General features: G+C 35.1%; 1 protein-coding gene across 1 annotated transcript in view; it reads left to right on the top strand.

Moving 5' to 3' along the window:
* Window positions 1-21819, top strand: part of LOC150074917 (TBC1 domain family member 10A-like) — a 90115-nt gene extending 68296 nt beyond the window's left edge. Inside the window, exon 9 of the mRNA XM_090389334.1 lies at window positions 21620-21819. Within this exon, the coding sequence (XP_090245460.1) occupies window positions 21620-21760 (141 nt within the window). The 3' untranslated portion in view covers window positions 21761-21819. The remainder of the gene's footprint in view (window positions 1-21619) is intronic.
* The last annotated feature ends 796 nt before the right edge of the window (window positions 21820-22615 follow it).

The raw sequence follows: 22615 nt of genomic DNA, 5'->3' as shown, positions 1-22615 counted from the left end.
AATTTGTGCTTAATATATCTACTTTTATAGCCTGTGGATAAATTTCCTCCTATTTTTGCTAATTAGAATCGCTGTTTAAGAGAATTTAAAATTCAATTCACAAACGTGATCACAATGATGATGCTTACTACACATCGTATAGTGAACGGTACTTTACTATGGTGAGTCCGTCGTAACGTGATTTGATTGTACAGTGAATCAAATGTAAAGCGGGGATCCATTGTATTTTTAACTATTTATGTGAAACTTCGGATAATTAGGGCAGCCGCTTAATCGGGCCAAAATGCACTAGTCCCGATGTGTCCCAAATAACCAGAATTGACTGTATATATATATATATATAGACACCATTGGGCAATATGTTTTAATTGGCAACAATAGTGACTGAACAGACTTATTACTCGAATGGTGTCTATTTATATATACATGCATTTTTTTAAATCCCCTATTGTTGTTAATTTCATAACCAACTATTTTGCATATAATCGATTTATGAAAATGCCATAATTGATTATTGTAGATTGTTGTTATAGATTTCATAATCAACTAATTTGCAATAAATTGATTATAATTTATTCAATTGTGCCATATCCATCACTAACCCAAACATAGCGTTCACAATTATTTTCATCTTCGTCTGATGTTTGAGAGTATAATGAGCTGATGATACAGTACATAGTGGCGCCTCCATAGCCAGGTGGGAAGGAGCAGTAGTGCGAAGCACACGTTTCTTGATTAGACCGGGGTTCGAGCCTGTCACCACCAAATACGGAGGACGCGGAAAAGTCAGGGAATGACCACTGCATATCCCGGAGCAATATGGCCTTAGTTGCTAATGCTCCTAAAAACCAAATAACAAACAAACAGTACATAGTGTATGTATTATTCAGAAAACCAGGGAAAACTCTGAAAACTAGCTTGTCTCATATTTTAAGTTTGCTGAATGAATTGTTTGATACTTATTATATCCCAGAAGGTTATGACTAGACTCTGCATTCTGAATAAAAATGTATCATGATGTGTTTTCTTCTCTGCAGTGTCTTGTTTTTGCATTGCAATTCAATTGAGCAATTCAAGCTTCTTTCAGCAAAGACCAGATCAGATGAAATTTACCTGTGGACTGCATGCTATAGAAAATTAGAATAAATTACTTTCCAGTGTGACCAAGGATTTCAAAGTGGAATTCGATGGTTACTTTTTTTGCCTTAATGACTGGGATATTTTTTTTTTTTTTTAATAATAAAGTAAAATATTATTAAAATAAGTGTACCAAATACCCATTAAATTACTAATGTCATAGGTGTTTGGTAGATTTATGAGTATATTCAAATATACACAAATGAAATTTGTGAATGGTAAATTAAAATTTTTAAAACAAGGACAATACTGACCTCTCCCCCCCCCCCCCCCCCAGTATACCACTTGAAACCAACTTTGATCCCATAATAGTTAAGGCTTAAATGTGCAGATAATATTTCTAGAATTTAAATTAATGCTTCAAAAAAGTTTGAGTGTTATTATTATTATTATTATTATTAATATTATTATTACAACAATAAATTAAATACAATATTTAATTTATTGTATTTTGAACAGCAAATGAACTTTGCAGGAAAACTTTGGATAAATTCTCTAGGTGATTTGTATTTGGTAAACAATTTTTTGGTACAACTTGTCTTTAACATTGTAGGTTTTTAATTTTGTTCAGGATATTTTTCTTACAATTACTGCTGCCTTCACTTAAACATTTGATTGCAGATATGGATTTCATTAATAGTAATTGCATTTTAAATTAGAGGTTCTGAAATTATTTCGCTTTTAGCCTAATGTTCAGTGGGATTAGAAATTCGACATAAATTGTGTAAAATTATTAAATTGCGACATCACCATTGTATAAGAGCTACCACTTCTGTATAGCTGCATAAGGCTTGGCAGAACGGCAGCTTAAATCCCTAGCCCGGATAAATGGTGAGGGTTGACGTCAGGAAGGGCATCTGGTCGTAAAAACTATGCCAAAACAAAAGGTGATTGATGGAAAGTAGATGTGTCAGGGCTACCGAACAAAGGACTGGTCCGGTTAAAGAAGTTAGTTCAGCTAGAGATTGAAGGAGTTGAAAAGTGTTAGAATAGGAACATTGAACATTGGGACGATGAATGGAAAGAGCAGAGAGATTGTGGATTTGATGCAGAGAAGAAGAGTGAAGATCTTATGCCTACAAGAGACTAGGTGGAGGGGAAATAAAGCAAAAGAGCTCGGTGTGCCGACCCCATATGAACGTGGGAAGAAGGCAAGGACGAAGAAGAAGAAGACTCTTTTACCTTAAAAGATATGAATACATTTTGTATAGAAACTCAGTTTATGTGCATACATTTCATATGGTACTTGAGGATTTATAGGCCACGTTTGGGATTGCAATTTTTTAAATACAGTAGTCTCAATAACCCAGAGTTGAAGGAAATAAAAAAACAGTTTGTCGAAAATATGGCTTATCAAATTTTAGTGATTTTCTATTAAAGTAAGTTACTATACAGTGACTTCTTAATATACGTGAGGGTTATGTTCCAGAACGTCTCGCACAATTTAAGTTCACACAATGCAAACAATCGCCAAAAAATGCGATAATAGGCCTATGAGAGTAACTCTCACTATGAGAGAGAGAGAGAGAGATATTGGAGGTCTTGTTGATGGTTGATGCAGGCAGGTTGATGAGAGGGATTGTCATGGTCAGATTCCATTCCCTCAGATTCGGACCATATAGGTGAGATGTTACGCTAACCCGGGAGGTGGAGGGTTCACTTGACTGCTTGTGCCCCTGAGAAAAGAATCCAGAGTTAGTTGCTTTGCATATCGCCTCTTCTCACGCAACTCATAGCTACCAAGCTTTAGTGTAACTTTTTATATTGCACTTTAGAGCTTCGTTCAAGATTAGGGTCTTCATCAGCTAACAGATTTAGGCCTTCATCTATAAGATTTAATGCTTTCGATGTGTCTTCACTGTCAGGCTCCCTTCTTCTTTAACCTCTGGGCTTTTGCTCGCTGCTGTTTCCTCCTCTTGAATGCAATACTGCTCCAGTGCAAACAGATCTTCGTTTGACAATTCTTGGTGATGCAAATCATTAAATCATCGACATCAGTTGCCTCCACTTCAGTGAACCCTATCTTTTTAGCAAGTTTCATACATTTGTCTTTAGTTTGCATAATCTTCATCAGTATCAGAGCCTTTGAAGGAGTTGCTAAGATATGGACATAACTTATGCCACGAATTTTGAATATGTTGAAGCATCTTTTATGTTGAAGGCTCGCCAATATTGCTGCATACTCATCTATTTGTGGTCAGTCTTGTCAATTAGATCAACCAGAATGCACTTTAAAAACTGAGCTTTAAAGGATTTAATCACATGTTGGTCCATAGGCTGGAGTATTGAGGTTCTATTTGCCGGGAAAAAAAACAATCTTGATATTGGAACAGACATCAACAATACTGGGTGGATGGCTTGTGGAATTATCAAAAATAAGTAAGATGTTGAATGGAATTCCTTCTGCCTTGCAATATACTTCCACTTCTGGTCGTAACTGAGATCCAAGATAATTTCTGAAAATAACAGCAGTCATACACCTTTTAGGGTTTGAGTACCAGTACATGGGCATGTATGACCTGTTGTAACCTTTAAGATCAGGAGGGTTTTTATAGTGGTAAATGCACACAGGTTTTGGTTTATGACCCTCTATATTAGCACCAGACAGAAGTATTAGCAGATCTTTCACCACCTTAAAGGCAGGCGCAGTCTTTTCAGCAATGGAAATATAAGTGTGATGAGGTTTAGTTGAGGTTGAATATTTGTTTGATTATGTACTGCCCTTCTTGTGGCTCTTTCCGTAAATATGGTTGCCGTTCATTATTTTAAATTTGTGTAACTTAAACACGCGTAAAGTAAGAAGTCACTGTATAAGGAAAATGGCAAAAATATGGCAGATATTATTGATACATTGCACCACTGAAATTTTAATCAAAATTTTAAAAAGAATAGTTTTATAACTCCAGAACTGTATTATGCTGCTTTAAAATGCAAACTTGTACTTTATTTGTGCATAATCTTCATAAAATATTCAGAAAAGTAAGCAAGAAGCATCTGAAGCATCTTTACTTGCTTTTTCTATTAGTCACTTGCCTATTTCTTACTTGCCTATTAGTCATAAGATGCAAGAGAGTCCTAAGTTTTTCTTTATCAATTCCCATTCCATCATCATCATCATCAGCCATTTTCAATCCACTGCAGGATGAAGGCCTCTCCAGCAACTTTCCAGTTCCTTCTGTTTTGAGTACTGGCCATCCATTTACTACTCAAAAACTCATGAATTTCATCTATCCACCTCCGCCTTTGTCTTCCAGGTTTTCTTCTAGCTCCTCTTGGGTACCATTCTGTTATTTTCTTAGTCCATCTGTCATCATGTCTTCGAGCTATGTGTCCTGCCCAAGACCATTTTAGTTCTTTAGTTTTGATAAGAATGTCCTTTACTTGAGTTTGCTGCCTAATCCATGTGTTTCTCTTCTTATCTAACAGTCTGATTCCCAATATAATTCGTTCCATTCTTCGCTGTGTAGTTCTTAGCTTCTCTTCCATTCTTTTGGTGAGTGCCCAAGTTTCACTTCCATAAGTCATGGTGGGGAGTATACATTGATTCATTATTTTACGTTTCAGACAAACTGGGATATTGCTCTTCAGTATGTGACTATATTTCCTGAATGCTATCCATCCAAAATTTATTCTTCTCTTGACTTCCAGCCATTTATCATTATTACAGCTAATAACTTGTCCCAGATAAGTATATGACTCCACCTTTTCAATTACTGCTCCTTCAATCATTATTTCCCTTTCCGTGGCATACTTGTTCATCATTACTTTTGTTTTAGCCATATTCATCTTTAGTCCAAAATCCTTACTAACTGTGCATAACTGATTAAGATTTTCCTCTAATTCTTTGGGATTGTGGCTTATGACCACAATGTCATCTGCAAATCGTAAATGGTTTAGGTACTCTCCGTTCACATTGACTCCTTTCTGCGACCAGTCTAATCTTCTGAAAGCTTCCTCAAGGGCAGCAGTAAACAGCTTCGGAGATATTGTGTCTCCTTGTCGAACTCCTTTCTCGATTTTAAATTTGCTACTGTCTTTGTCTAGTCTAATAAAGGATGTAGCACTCTCATATATTTTCTTCAAAATCATAATATATGGAGTATCTATGCCTTGTCTTTCCAGTGCCCGAAACATTGCCTTATGCTGTATGGAGTCAAATGCCTTTTCATAATCCACAAATGCTAGGCATAATGGTGTTTTATATTCATTTGCTTTCTCCATTAGCTGTGATATTACGTGAAGGTGATCCATAGTTGAGAATCCTGTCCTAAAGCCAGCTTGCTCTTTCGGTTGATTCTCATCAAGTATTCTTTCTAATCTGTTAGTAATGACCCTTGTGAACAACTTGTAGATATGGGATAACAAGCTAATTGGTCTATAATTTCCAATTTCTGATTTATCTCCTTTCTTATGCAGCAAAACTATGATTGCATTATTCCACTGCTTAGGCATCACACCTTTTCTAATGCACTTTGTGAAGAGCCTTGCCAGTTTTTGTGTTATGTCTCTTCCTCCCAATTTTAACAACTCTACAGTAACTTCATCTTCCCCCGGGGCTTTCCGATTCTTCATTTTCTTCAATGCATGTTCTACCTCATCAGGAAGAATATCGGGTATGTCGTGTGTGTTGCTACTTTGCAATCCATCTTCCTCACTGCTGGTATCATTCCCTCGCTCCTTGTATAATTCTCTATAGTAGTCTTCTGCTATTTGAATTATGCCTTCTCTGCTGTTTATAAGTACACCATCGCTATTCTTCAGTTTCAGTATCATTTGTCTTTCTGTATTACTGCTCATGGCTGCTGATTTAAATCCTTTGTTTTCCCTTAATGCTTGTTCTACTTTTCTTGTGTTAAATCTTCTTATGTCCTCTCTGAGTCTCTTTCTAATGGCTTTGCATAACTCAGTATACTCAATTTTCTCCCTGGCAGTGTTTTTCTTGCTCTTCATTTGTCGTCTTTGGTTCATCATGACAAGTGTTTCTTGACTAATTTTTTCTTCTTTGGATTTCTGTTTCCCTATAGGTTTCTTGGGCTTTATCACTTCCAGAAAGTTGTAATATTCCTCGTTGATATCTTGGTTCTGAGCAGTCTGCAGAAGCTCAAACTTGTTCTTAAGTTCCAGTACATACTGCTTTTTCTCCTCCTCTGTTATTTCAAAGACCTTTGTATTATTTACTCGAGTCAGTTTTTTCCTTTCCTTTCCTACATCTATATCAAGTGTACATCTTACCATTCTGTGATCACTTCCAACATTTACCTTATTCAGGACGGTAACATCATTCACAATATATCTTCTGTTAGTGAGGATGAAGTCTATTTCATTAGTTGTTAATCCATTTGGACTCTTCCATGTCCACTTTCTGTTCACCCTTTTCTTGAAAAAAGTGTTCATTACTGACATTCCTTGAGATTCTGCAAATTCCACAAGTCTTTCACCTCTTTTATTTCTTTCACCAATTCCAAAATTTCCTATAGTTCCTCTTTCTGCGCTGTTTTGCCTTTTTCCAACCTTAGCATTGAAGTCGCCCATAATAATCCCATTCCATAGTGTCCTACATATAATTTATTGCAGAGAAAATTATTTTCTGCTAGAACACTTTCGGTAGATCTGCATACATCTGCTGCCTTTCGAGCTTTCTGGCAGGTGGGCACATTAATTCTTACTTCTATATTGACATCATCTTCTATACTGTCACAGAAGACTTATGTCCTCTGTGACAGTATAGTGGTTATATCACTTGTATATAGAGGTTTGATCCCAACAACAACCAACCAACTTCTGTTCACCCCCTTGTTCTTGTGTTTATATCTGGGAGAACTATCCTCAGTGTCGGTTAGACACAATATTGCCAAATGAAACTGGTTCAGTTATGCCCAAAGGACAATTTAATATCTTCTTTTTTTTTTCTACTTTTCTTAGATCACGAAAGATCTAAGACAATTGATGGATCACTAGTAAATTTTAGCAAATTGTTCAGTATTTTCAGAAATTTTACTTTCTCGGCACCAAGAAACCATCTTAATACACATTGGTGGTTATCTGGATAACCTGCACTTTTCATTTTTCTTTTTTTTTTTTCGGAGTAGATGTACATACACTAAAGTGTATGTACATCTACTCCGAAAAAAAAAATTAAACCAAAAGCAACTAAACAGAATGTGTTGGCCAATGCTCATTGAGCCAATTCATATGACAAAATTCTGTCCTTCTTCTGTAACTTTGATCTGTGTGTAACACTTCATAATGGCTAAAACAGTGTATTATAAACAAGTAGAATTACTGAAGCTGTAAGTACGTGAGAGTTTGAAGAGTAGTTAGATGCCTTTCAAGGAATTAAAATGGAGGCCTGACAAGCTTTCAGTTGCTCAACTCAATGCCAGAGCTCACACTCATGCATCAGGCAATGCAGTGGCAATCTCCAAGACAGAATGTGCTGGTCCCACAGGATGTAGTTATTGTTGGCGACTATTGTCAGGGAAATGGAAAATATGTTGCACAAGAAGGATAGGTGGAATTGGATCAGGGTATGTCTCTCAGGGGCAAAAGTAGATGGCATTGTAGAGCACATCATCTTTAAGAGCACAAAAGGTGATACTGTTGTACACATTTTTACTAATGATATTAAGAGTAGGAGAGCTGAGCACTTACTTAACAAGTACAGGGCAATGTTGGGAAAAAGTCACTAGTTATGATGGAATTTGAAAGTGTCTGCAATTTTCCCCAGACATGATAGGAGAGAGTACATGTTGACAGTCTTGTCAATTAACCCTGGAATGTGCCAGGCTGATGGGGTAGAATTTTTCTCAGCGTGGTCTATGCTTGTTAGCAGAAGAGACTATATGAGGATAGGATACACTTAAACAGGAGTGCAAGAATATTTGCTGATGCTATTGAGACAGTGATAGGTGGGTTGGAAAACTGCTAGCTTTGGGGAATACACAGACTAATAGATTAACAGTACCCTCGGACACAGGTGAAAGTGATTCTTGCACTGCTTCTATTGAAGCTTGCAGCAGCCTGGAAAGTGCAAATTGTCAGGGATTTCAGGCCCTGCCGTGGGTCAAAATGGAACAAATAAATACATGGGCCGTATTAGAGTAACTAAGACTAAGAACATGTGAATGTATACTTGCATGTATGCTAGTGCTAGGAGCATTGTAAATAAATTTGATGAATTTGAAGTACCGATTAAGTCATCAAATGCAGACATTGTAGGGATAGCAGAGACATTGTCTCAGACATGAGACAATTGTGCTCATAGTTAAGAAGCATATTAAAACTAAGGCAGTGCATCCAGTTGACATGGGTGACCTGTTTGGTCTTGGTGTTGAGTCTGTTTGGTGCGATATAACCAGTGGAAAATCAAAATGTAGAGTAAGAGTGTGTTATAAGACAGTGATGAGTATATCAAACAGCTGTACAGAGAAATAGTGGGCCAGTAAATCAGAATATCTTATAATTGGGGATTTTAACTTTCCAGGTGAGACTGGGATTTGTGGGGTGGTCACTTGCACACTAGCATGACTTCTGCAGCAGAAAGAGGAAGCAGTATTCTTGATCTAGTTATCAGCAGCAATTCTCCATACATTAAGAATCTGCAGGTAAAAGATCCACTAGATGGCAGCAACCACGGTGTACTAATGTTGTGGAATTTAATTAAAACTGTAACTACTGTCAAGGGTAAAAGGAAAGGCTTTTGCTTCCATAAGGATGACTATAGTGGCCTTGGACAGTTTTTAAATTCTGTGCAGTAGGATCAACTGATGATGTTACCAGCCGCAAGTTCTAAATGGGAAGCATTCAGGAGAGTAATTATAGAAGCTACTAGACTTTTCATACCAACAAGGAAATGCTGTTCAAGGCTTAGACCTAAATGGATGTCAGATGAACTATTGAGACACATGGCAGAGAAGAACAGTACATGGGATGCATATAAGTTATACTGGCCAACAAAAAATATTTTTTGTCATACCTCCACAATGAAAATATGTGATTCTGGAGGATACAAACACGCTGATTCCGAAAATCACCATAAAAAGTCTATTACATCTACATCAAAAGATGTACCAACATTTTACCTTAAAATAAAGGGATATATACATATAATTCAAGTTTGTAATACAAAATATATTATATTTTTACATTTGTTCTCTATAACTCATTTAACTTCAGAAAAAAATATCATAAATAATAATGAAATAGTTGTATTTCAATAATATATAATCAGCATACCTGTAATTGTCCTTAAAAATGTGTGCTACCAAGGGATTTTCTCTTGTATTCCTGCTTACTTTCCCTCACAAGGAACCAGCACTAATCCCCATCATTACAGGATCCCAGCGACCTTGGTACCGCTTTTCCATTGTGGAAATATCTTGATGAAACTGTTCCTCTTGTTCATCTCTCAGATTTTTGGGGAAAAATTCAAAGTGGGAATGAAGAAAATGAAATTTCAGCGACATTCGACAGCCCATGTATTTGTAGCACTCGAGTAAATTAGATACCAAAATTCCATAGTTTTCTTCTTTCCTATTACCCAAAAAACCATATACTACCATCTTAAATGATCGCTAAGCTGCCAATTCAACCTCCTGTGTTGGGTTTCAAACACATCGTCTTTCAGGAGTTTTCTAATTTGGGATCCTATGAAAATTTCTTCCTTAAGTTTGGCATATATTCAAATAGGAAACACTTCTCAAGTATGCTGTTTGTGTTTGGAGGATAGATTTACAACCCTGAGAACATGTTACAATCAATTAATACTTGGAAAACCTTGGCACAGCCTACAAAAATCCTCACCAAAAACGCTAAGTGTGCTCTCTTCAAATTGTAAATTGTTGCATTGGAATTTTAACCCAAGAACCATAAGTAGAAGTCTGATTGTATTTATCACAAGAAAACCAAAGCCAGAATCAATTGCTAAAATTAAGAGAATTACTTATCTGTTAAAATAAATTAATGTCATCACATATTACTAGCTAGATTATGCAAAATTGGCATATTTTAGTAAAATGTAACTCCCTCTATATTTAATAACTGTGACATGATGACACTGCCATGGTGATTTTCGAAATCTATGCATAAAAGTTAAGGGGAAGTCTTGCCTGACCAATTTGATTGGTTACTATGATGCAGTCACAAAAGAACTGGATGCAGGGAATAACTTTGATATTATATACTTGGATCTTAGAAAGGCTTTTGATACTGTTGCACATGGAAGACTGCTGCACAAATTGGAGCAGTGTGGCATTGGAGGCAAATTGCTGCTGTGGATAAAGGGGTAGTTGAGGGGGAGAAGACAGAGAGTGGTAATCAATGGACACTGCTCATCGTGGACTAATGTTATTAGTGGAGTCCCTCAGGGTTCAGTATTGGGTCCATTATTGTTTTCTGTATTTATAAATGATATCGATGATGGTATATCAAGCTTAATGTCCAAGTTTGCCGACGATATGAAGGTTGGCAGGGTTGGCAAGGACACTACTGACACTATGCTACTGCAACAGGATCTGGAAAGGTTGAGCAGATGGGCTTCGAGGTAGCAAATGAAGTTTAACATTGACAAATGTAAAGTACTGCATATGGGAAACAGCAACCCCAGAGCAACGTATCAACTCTGTGGTACTACACTGACAGTGGTAGAGAATGAAAGGGACCTGGGGGTGGTTGTGCAGGCAGATATGAAGTTTTCTGAGCAGTGCAGACGGGCTGCAAGAGTAGCTCATGGTGTATTGTCAATGATACATAGGAATTTTTATAGCAGGGATAAGGAGGTGATTATTCCATTGTATAAGGCAATGGTCAGACCACACCTAGAGTACTGTATACAGGTCTGGAGGCCTCATTTCAAGAAGGATGTAGAGATGCTGGAACGAGTACAGAGAAGGGCAACAAGATTAGTGAATGGAACAAAGGGGTACTCTTACGAAGAAAGGCTTAAGTTTTGCAAATTACAGTGTCTGGAGACTAGGCACCGGCGAGGTGATCTGATAGAGGTGTATAAAGCCTTGAATAGTTTGAGCATGCTCAATGCTAATGGGATTCTCCCTCTTGCTCAGAATAATCACCTGAGAGGGCATAAATTCAAATTGAGAAAAGACAGATATAGGATAGACGTGAGGAAATTTGCCTTTAGCCAGCGGGTGGTTGGTTGGTGGAATAAACTTCCATCCCTTGTCGTGGAAGTTGATAGCCTAAATAAGTTTAAGGCTCAGCTGGACAGGTATTTCGAACGAACAGAGGGGTGAAGTGGAAGTGGTTATTTTTTATTTATTTATTTATTTATTATTTTTTTATTTATTTATTTTTTTTTTTTTGGCTGATGCTGCATAAGCTTGCTTTCTTGCATCAAATGCCTCTACTAATGCTAATGCTAAAAATTGGTTAAAAACAGTATTTAAGTTCTTGGAGGTAAAACTCATGTTGGCTAGTGTTATCAGGTGATACAGTAGCACTCTATATATAAATTAGTCTAATCAAGTCACAAAGGACGTTAGTCAAGCTAAGGCAGATTATGAGAAGTCTCTAGTAAAGAGTGTAAAGGAAAGTAGCAAAGACTTCAATGCTTATATTAGCAGTAGACAAGCAGTTGAATCACATTGGTCCACTTGATGTCAATGGCTTAACTGTTGCTGATACTCCTCAGGCTGCTGACAATTTGAATAGGTATTTTGTATCTACATTTACACATGAAGAATTCTTTAGGGAAAGAGATACCAGAAGTTTATCAAATTCTAACAAGGAGCTAAATGACTTTGTGATAACTGAAAGGAAAGTGAAAGAGAAATTTTTAAGCTGAACATCAAAAAAAAAAAAAGGCACCAGGGGTGGATGGAATCTATCCAATTAAAAATAAGGGAGGCAGCAAAGGAAGTAAGCAAACCCTTATCCATAATTATGAGAGCATCTTTATGACTGAAGATGTGCAAATGTATCCCCAATTCATAAAGGGGGATCAAAAAGTGACATGAGTATTAACAGACATGTTAGCCTAATGTCTGTTCCAGGGAAAATGGAGTTACTGGTTAAAGAAGTAATGCAGGACCATCTAGACAGGAATGCAATTATACTGCAGTCACAGCATGGATTTGTTAAGTCTTGTCTTGTCCTTAACCAGTTTGATTGGTTATTGTGATGCAATGACTATGGAACTGGTCATTGCATCATAAAAAAATGAATGCAAAAAATAATTTTGGTATTGTATACAGTAGAGCCCAAATAAGAAGTTTTCCAAGGGACTGGAGGTTGTTTAGAACTTCTTAAAAGGGAAAGTGACTTAAGGGTATGAAATATTAACTACACAAATAAAAATGAAAATATACATAAGTTAAAGATGGTTTTTAAGTACTATTTTAGAATTTATAAATATTTTACGCTGCCTATGGCCTCCGTAGCCGAGTGGTCGGGAGTGCAGTAGCACACGCTCTTTGAGTAGACTGGGGTTCAAGCCTCTGACTGTTGAATACGGTCGATCTGCCAACCCGCACTGGACCAGCGTGGCAGATTATGGTCCATTCCCTCAACATGAATTGTTGAGGAGGCTGCCATCCTGCAGTGGGTTGATAATGGCTGCACTTTACCTTTATAGGAAACATGTTTAAACTGAAGATTTCTAATTGCTTAACATTCTGTTATTGGTAAACCCATTACCAAGTTGGAAGAATGAGCTCCTTTGGAGTTTAAATGTACCTTAAAAGGTCACAATTACAATAAGACAGGGCAACAATCCACTAAGTAATTCAGAACTCTTCACAATCATCAGAACTTAATGCTTGGCGTGGTCTACGTATCCAATTATGGATATTGATGAAAACAGTTGCAATATGTCACTTCCATTATATCATTGGTGCACGATAGCCTTAGATGCTGATGCGCCATTAAACTTCCAATAACCAACCAACCATCCATTATATCAAAATGTTTATACTAAAAAGGTTTTAACGCTGAAAGCCTCAGATTACGGAAAATTCACTAATCGAACAAGTTAGTGCCAAGCATCATTTTAGTTTATAGTAAACCACCGAAGTAGATGAAATGGCATTGTTTCTGTTACATCTCATATTGTGAATGCCTTCGCAACAAGTTGCCCCAGTATTGAACTGCCTTGAATAAGCAACGCTTCGACAATGGATTCTTGAATATGCAACACTTCGCCAATGGATTTTCAGCAAATGCTACCACCCCTGGGTGGTGGTATCCACCCAGAATAAGTAATATTAGTCTTCTCTATTGGTGAAGCATTGCTTATTGGAGGTAGTGCAATATCAGAGCAACTTGTGATGAAGGCATTCACATTATGAGATATAACAAAACAGTGCCATTTCACCTACTTCGTTGGTTTACTATGAACTAAAATGATGCTTGGCACTAACTTGTTCAATTACCAAATGTTTATATTGTTTAATTTTTTTTAATACTAAAAATAAATAATTTCTATATTTGTAAAACATTAAGTGGGAAAACATCATTTATAATAATAATACAGTGTGTATTCTTTATCACGAACTTTTTATGCAGGAAAACTTTTTACCTGGGAAACTTATGTGGGAAAATAATATGTTACAACACATAGAGATGAAATTGGGACTTAAGAAACCAAACCTAGTATAGGGGAAAACTTCTTATGCAGAATTTCTTATCCGGGTTCTACTATACTTGGATTTCAGGAAGGCTTTTGGTACTGTTGTGAATAAAAGATTGCTGTACAAACTGGAGCAATGTGGCATTGAGGGCAAGTTACTGTTATGGATAAAGGGATAGTTAAGTGGAAGAAGACAAGAGATTGGTTCCCCAGTGATCAATGAGCACTGCTTTTCATGGACCAATTTTATAAGTGGAAGGCTACCAGAGTTCAGTGCTGGGCACGTGGTTGTTTTCAGTGTTTATTAATGATAGTGAGGAGAGGTATATCAGGCTTAATGTCTAAGTTTGCAGGTGATATGAAGGTTGGTATAGTGGTTAATGACAGTAATCAGGGTGAGCTACTGCAACAAGATCTAGGAAAATTAGGTCTATGGGCTGAGAAATGGCAGTTGAAGGTTTAACATTCCAAGGTATTGTATACGAGTAGCAGTAATCCCAGAATAACTATTCAACTATATGGTACTACATTTAGGTTAGTGGAAAATGAAAAAGGCCTTGGGGGTAATTGTGCAGTCAGATATGAAATTGTCTGTGGAGTTCAGGCATGCTGCCTTGACAGCTCATGGGGGTTTTGTCAATGATTTCCAGAAACTTTGCTATTGGGGATAAGGAGGTGATTATCCCTTTGTACAAGGTTATGGTTAGGCTGCATCTTGAATATTGTATTCGGGCCTCCTCGCTCTAGAAAGGATGTAGATCTGTTGGAATAGGTACATAGAAGGGCAACCAGATTGCTGAAGGAAACAAAAAGGGTGCTCTTACCTAGAAAGGCTTCAGTTCTGCAAATTGCAACATCTGGAGATTAGGCACAAGTGGGGAGATCTAATTGAGGTGTTTAAGGCATTGAATGTGTTGAGTAAGCTAAATGTTAGTGGCATTCTTCCTCTTGCTGAGACTACATACGAGGGGGCATAAATTCAAGTTGAAGTATGGTTGCGGGATAGATGTGCGGAAGTTTGCCTTCAGCCAGCAGGTGGTAAGTGGATGGTTTGAATAAATTCAAGGAAAAACTTGACAAATTCTTAGATGGTATGAATGAGTGAAGTGTGTAGAGTTTATTTATTTATTATTATTTATTTTTATTTAAAAAAAATTTTTTTTTTTTTGCCGATGCTGTATAACCTGCTTGCTTGCAACGTTTGCCTCTACTGCTACTACATTTCATGTTAGAGAAAGAGAGTGTGAGTGAGTGCATGTATGTGAATGTTCCATGAATTTATAAAATGTATGTGCCACAGGAATGCCTGTTATCTCCTTAGATTTCTTAGGTTACCCTGCACAGAAAGTTGTCTGGTTGAATTACAAAATCTTTTGAGTTACAAAGAACAGCATTAACCCTTTCTTGTGTGTGTGTGTGTGTGTGTGTGTACACACAGCAAGTCTCATGCATTGTCCTGTTCATTATTTTCTTAATTCATCACCACTTGTCTGTCATGTGCATACTCATTCTGTGATAGCTCACATCAGGTGATATTGCTATTAAATCATTGCTTTGTGTATTTATTGAGAATTTCTCAATTTCTTGGAAATTTCATTGCAATCTTAATGTTACTTTCAGTTATTATAATATTTTCAAGAATAATTTAAAAAGTTCAAAATATCTCTAGATACACTTCTTACTATTATTAATAAAATTAATATAAATTTTTTTAATGAAGTTTAATTAAGTGTGAAACGATACTCTGCTTAATTATGGCATCAAATTGCCTGCAACATCAACTGATAATTTTGTGTTAGAAAAGAGAGAGACTTAAACTGACTTGGGTGCAAAAGTTGAACTTGTTTGCAGGTTTAAAGCTAGTGGACATTGTACAAGATTTACCCATGACACCAACTTTGATCAGATCTGCTTCAAAAAAAAAAAAAAAAAAAGGGGAAAAAAAACAGCAGCGGTATGTATATAGAAGTGCTCTAGAAAATTATACTTTTGTGGTTGCCACCAAAGTAATAACAACAAGGAGCAATGCTATTGAAAACTTTAGACATTTGTATTGGGGATATGAATCGACAACATACATTAGTATGAGGATAATTACTGAGCTTACAATATGCTTGTAAAGCAAGAATTTGGCAAAAGTGTGAATAAAGATATTTTTAATGGAGAGTTTGATCACTAAAAAATGAATAGCAAATGCTTAGAAAGCATTTGCTATTCATTTTTTAGAAGAATTTTTGATCACTTAGTTGAGCTGCCAATTCTTTTTTTATTTAGTAATATTTTTATACTTTAGTAAAAGTGATAAATGGATCTAAAAGAACACCTATGCCTTTTACAGACATAAATAAAATAATTTATTTTCTTTTATTTATGTTTGTAAAAGGCACATGTTATTTTTACATTTGGAACATATCTTTCATGCAATGTGTCATTTGCAAGTCAGTACATATGGAGGTTGACAGGCCCCATTTTTCATGATTCCAGGAATGTAACTACTGTATAATGAACGATGAGGACTTCCTGTATGTTTTTTCATGTGTGTGTGTTGGGTGGGGGGGGGGAAGCCCTGAGGATTACATGTTTTTCAAAGTTCTTTTAAATAACATTTCCAAGTATGTTACAAATCAGTAATACTGCTGTCTTTTATTGTGTTTCTAAGTAATTGTTGACACATTTTATACTATTATAGATGGCAGTGCAAAAATAGATTTTAAAATTGGAAGAGATTGTGCCTGTCAGCCATTTTCCAATTTTCTGGAATTCAGACCTAGAAGGTGATGAAATTGAATCAAGTGATATATAAATATATGTAGAAGGTAATTTACATAAAAAAAAAAAAAAAAAAAAAAAATATATTTTTTACTTTTTTTTTTAAAATAAAATTCTGATTAAATAAGTTCTTTAATATTGGACAACCAAGTCAAATTAAATAAAGTAATATTTAAAAGCTGTTATGTACTGATTTTTTACAAATTTTCTAAATTTCATAAAGAAACTCACTGCTCAGAGTTTTGTGCTAGCAGTAGACATGTCCCAGAAACTTTTTCCAGAAAAGGTTAAATGCAGCTTGACTTAACAAGAATTTTAAAGCATTATTTCTATGCATGTTTTGGTGGGGAAGCATCTGAATTTAAGATACAAAGGAAGTTGGCCAATCAGCAGAATTAGAGTCTGCTGTATGTAAGTTAACCTCATGTATGCATGGTAAGTCAAAATTTAAGTAATTTTATTTAGCTTATGGGATGTTCATCTCAGGGATAGGAAACTGTGTTCGTTTCCCTGCTGTGGAAGCCCATTCTGCCATTTGTGTGTGCAGTATGTCTGTGAATATTGTGTGTACAGACTGATATGCTTATTTGTATTATGAGGAATTCCACAGATTTAATCTTGAGAAAAACCAAATACAGCCTGAATAAAAAGGTTTTTGGAAATTCTAGTCAATGATGGGACTTGAACTCGTTACCTAGGCTGCCTCTGAAGCCAGGTGGGCAGGAGCAGCAGCGTGTAGCACATGCTTCTTGATTAGACCGGGGTTCGAGCCCGTGACCACCGAATACGGAGGATGTGGAAAGGTCAGGGAATAACAACTGCATATCCCCGGAGCAATATGGGCTTAGTTGCTAATGCTCCTAAAAACCAAATAAACAAACAACAACAACAGCAAGGTTACCTAATTTTTCTTTAAAAAAAAAAAAAACTGATTTATCTCTATACATCTTTTATGCATGCATAAAATGCTCTATTCTGTATTACTATATACAATAAAATGGTTGTATAACAAATGCCAGAGTAATGAAATATTCAATAAAATGAAACTACTTCCCTGCCAATTTATTATGTAAAAATGTTTCATTTTAATGAAACTATCAGTTAAATGCAATAAAATTCATCCCACTACAAAAAAAAAAAAAAAAGAAAAAAGTATATATATGATTTTAACAATTTGTAAAAGAAAAACAATACAACACATACCTTTAGTCCTAAGGAACAGACAAAGCAGAAAAAAAATTACCAACTGGGTAATTGGTTGGTTAATGCCTATTCAAAACTAGTGGCTTTAAAATCTGTCTACTTTTTTAGTCTTAGTTGAGTAATTTTGATTTATATATATTTATACATATTAAATATTTTGTTAAATGTGCTGATAGACATTTATAATCGTGCTTTATTATGGTCTTGTACATTTGAAAATGAAGAGACTGTAGTACTCCCCCCACTTTTTCAGCATAATTAATAAACATGTTTTGTTAAATGTAATAAGCATAAAAAATTTTGAATTTTTCATTTTATAAGTAAGTTTCTTTTGTTATAATTATTGTAAAATATGTAACTACCATTCTGACATGTTTTAATTGTATTTTACTATAACAAAATTTTGTTATAATGATATAATATATATATATTTCGCCAGCAAAATTTCATTACATTGGCATTTCATTGTAATAATATAAAATGTTCAGAGCTTAAAAAGGTTAGTGTCTAAGGGATCCTGTTCCATTTTCTAAATGCAAATAAAAGTTTGCACTTTCAATATGTCTTCTACTTTCTTTACAGTCTTACGTTAGTAATTTTGATTCACCTGACTTTCATCTTTTGAAGCATATTTTGATTACAAAGGTCAGTCAAACTTTTGAGAAGATTGAACTTCTCTCTTTCTCACACACACACAGGTACAGAAAGGAGCTTGCCACTCTTATAGCTGTTTCAGTGATTATTATCATTATGGTTATTATCTCATCAGCAGGCTTCCTTTGGTTCATGTAGGTATAGGGAATATATTTGTAACCTAATATCCTATCATTAGCAGAATGGGAGATGTAGCCAGCCTTTCAGTGAGTGGGATTCTTTCACACAAATGCATGCATACAGCAAGCAAGAGCTGCTTGTTCTCGTATATTTCATTCAAATGACATTACTGGTAAATAGAATTTTCTTGCTACTGATGTATTCTTTTTGGTCTTTTTTCCCCCATTTTTATTGCTAAATGACATATTGTACCCATAGAGCTTATGTATTTATCCATTTTTATTATTCATTTTATATATCTTTACTAGAATAGCCAGTGCCAATTCTGCAGCTGCAGAGAAATTTTGTGATGTGTTGGAATAAACCCCTTGTAAATCTCCACAGCCCTCAACTTCTGCAGGATTAATGAGGAAAAAAATTTACAGAATACAATGCATGCTGCTTATTGTGATTGCGGATAATGTTATCACTTCTATGAAGTCTCAATCAGACATATAAAAATGCATAGAAAAAAATTGTTTATTGTAAGCAATGCTTCAGTTTTTATCACTTTTTTTTTTTTTTGTATCACAGTTTATGAATCTGCAATGGAAGTGATTATGTACACCCCTGTTTTTTCTTGAACTCCGATAGGTTGCTTGTATGTATGTTTGTCATTACTCTGTAAAAGAAAATACTGTGTTCGTGTTCCTACCAATATGGTTTTTTACAGTAGAGCATTGATATTAATATTTTCTTCGTTTTTAATGGTTTGTATGAATTTCCAGAAATATTATGACAATTTCATTTTTATTGATGATGTCCTCGAAGAAACAGTAGACAGTCAAATTACATATTTTATATTGCTTGATTTTAATGTTTTATGATTTTATTGCTTGATTTTAATGTTTCCTTTCACCTTTTTATGTACACATAAAAAGGTGAAGGGGACAGAAAGCTTTGCATCGATAAACAACACTGAACAGCAGCATTCTTGTTTCTTTGGCTATTTGTTATCACTCTAGCTGAGTCCAAAGGTGATCACAATAAGTGGTATCTAATGTATTTGCAAGTGTGAGATATGACTATAAAGCAAATAGACTGATTTTATAAAAAAAGTAAATAAATAATGGGAACTTATATTCAAATAAATTTTATCCTCTTGGGAAGTTACAGTTAATTAAAAATGCTGTGATTACTGAACATATTTTTGGAATTGAGTTCAGATCTTGCATCATATTCTTTTCACTATCCTTACCTGCAGTAAATGCACTGTTGAACCCAGTTCAGTACAGAAAATTAATTTAAATGTTAAAATATCTATTATGATTGTCAGTGTGAATTTTAATATGCCTCCTATATGATCTTCAATTTTGATCTGCATTACTGATTATTTATTAATTGGAAGAGTATAGCTGTAAAAAAACAAAACAAAACAGGTCTCTCCATTGTTGGTGTGAAAAGTGCTGCACACCTGCTTGTGTATTATTTTTCCTTAAACTTTTTGTTTTGACTTCGATTTCTCTCTGTGTTGCATGGAGTCAACCAGTGCATCTCCTAGGGGATAATGTACAAGTATTTTGAAATACAGCCACTTCCCGACTTACGGAAATTTGACTTTACGTAAGTTTTTGCTGGCCAGTGCAAACTTAAAAAAATCGTGGAAATGTATTTTGCATACCGTAGGAATAAATGGAGTTATCATGAATATACCATAATGTGAATCTAATAACACATTGTTTTCTTTGGTAATTTGTTCCAAGACCTTGGAAGTTGAAATTTTCGCTATATAACTAAGCTGTTTATCTCTCTAAAAGGTCATCTTTATAATGGAAATTGCACTACACTTTCATCGTTAACATGTTCCACTATAAGAATCAATTTTGAATGCCTTTGTGATATTTTTCTAAAACACTTCTGGAGGTCACGACCATAAAACAACAAAAACAATTTGCGCTTTCCGGTTTATTGGGCTTTTCTGTTAGTGCAATCTATTATAAATGGATAGTAAACTCTATCTTATTGCATTTGTGATAATACCAATAACTGGAATTCTGTGGGTTTTTACGTTATGGTATTATGGTGAAATGAGTTCCCCTTCACTGAAATCTTCAATCATATAAAAACAATAAATTTTCAGAATCTTCTCTTCATTCCTGTTTACTCATTACAATGGTTGAAGGGAAAGGGACCAACGGAAAGTGCAAGTGCTAGGAAACGAAACAAAATTGATTTAGAAATAGTAATAGAGGCATGTGATGCAAGAAAGCAAGCGTATGTAGCAAATGAAGATGATTAATTAAGAAGTATGAAGCAGGACAAAGTTTGTCATCTGTTGATGACAAACTTTGTCCTGCTTCAACAGTGTATACTATTTTAAGGGACAGTCCATGTATAAAAGAACATGTTACAGGATCAACGCATTTAAGATTAACAGTGATCACAAAACAGCGTTTCAGGTGCTATATCGAAGGTGGAAAAGCTATTAATAATATGTATGGAAAATCAGAAGCAAGTGCCCCTGAGTCCAATGGCAATTCAAGCAAAAGCAAGAAGTATTTATAGAGATATTAAGGATAAGTACAGCGAACCTCAAGCCAAGTCCATGGCAAACAATGGGTGGTTTAATAGGTTCAAGCATCGCGCCAGTTTCCAAAACATTAAAGTATGTGGTGAAGTCGCCAGTGCCGATTCTGCAGCTGCAGAGAAATTTTGTGATGTGTTGGAATAAACCCCTTCTAAATCTCCACAGCCCTCAACTTCTGCAGCAGCATACTTATCAGCTGGAGAGTTAATTCTGGCAAAGATGCTCAAAAGGTAAAACTTGCTGACATTATGCCTATCTCAAAAAACTGGAAAAAAAAAAAAAACAGTTAACACATTTATGAGCTGAGTATTATCAAATAAACACAACTTTATTTCCAGGATGGCTCAAAGATGGTTGTCATTTACTTGTTATAATGAAGATATATTGAAATCAGTCTTCACTTAACCATGCTGTTCTGTTAGATATAACATCAATTTTGTATTCTTTTTTCATTTAGCTAGAACTGAGGTCTTGTAGTAAACCATACTCATTTTATTAAATAATCTGATATTTTCATTGTGTACAGATTACTGATATAAGTATGGCTACAATTTGATTGGATTATATTTCTTGCCTTCTAATTTTAGTGCCTGCAATTAAATATTACGGAGCATGATATGGAAAAAGAGCATCAGAAACAAGTGTCCAAGCGTAAAGCACAGCGGGAACAACAAATGATTCAAGAGCAACAAAAAGATTCAGCTAAGAAACATGGACGGAAATCTTGACTGAAATGCCTACCACCCAGTGTTGAACTTTGTCTATATGCCAGTATTGTCAGCAGTATTGTTATAAGGGAATTTATTCTCTGTAAATGTAGAATTTTAAAAATTTAATTTTTATATTGTTCTATTTTTGCACACAATTCATAGAATTGCTGGATATGCAGCAGTTGATAAAAAAAAAGAAAAAAAAAATAGCAGTGATAAGTGTGCTGCAGAGTTATTTATATGAATACTTGTGTAAAATATCAGTATTATATGGGAAGGAGAAAGGAAATATAGTTTTTCAAAGAAATCATTTGGGGAAAATGTATAAAGATGTTTAATTAATCAAATAGATGATTTGTACAGTCAGTAATCCTCTTAATGGACCAGTTGTTGCAGTTTTCACCTGACATAGCTGGTGTGCACAATTTTAATTGTGTGACTGAATTTGCTTATGCTAACGTAAAAAGACTTTATTGCAAAAAGTTTGCATTTATATGTTAATGTTGTATGACAATTTGATGAATTTGTTTAAGGCTAACAAAAAGATATGAACCCTCAACAACAAATTTTGCTGATGTTGGAGATAACTGCTAGCAAATTATTTCCTAAATTTAGTCCTGCATTTTTCAGTAATTTTTAAAGATTTTTTTTTTGTCTATAATTTTTTTTTTTTAAATAGCTGATTTAGTTAACATAAGTTTTTGCTGTGATCTCAGTTTTTATAACAGAACATATTCTCTTGCTTATAGATTGTGCTGCATTTCCAGTGAATAAAGAAAGCTGCCAAATGATAAAAAAAATATATATATATTAATTAAAATAATTAAGCTTTTCATTTACAGCTTTAGAGATATAAAGAAATAGTGAATTTAA

This window comes from Mastigoproctus giganteus, unplaced genomic scaffold (genome assembly GCF_048544385.1).
Source record: "Mastigoproctus giganteus isolate SK-2022 unplaced genomic scaffold, ASM4854438v1 scaffold_15, whole genome shotgun sequence".
NCBI lineage: Eukaryota > Metazoa > Arthropoda > Arachnida > Uropygi > Thelyphonidae > Mastigoproctus > Mastigoproctus giganteus.
Note: the sequence above shows the minus strand (reverse complement) of the source record. Positions and strands in the feature narration are given on the sequence as shown.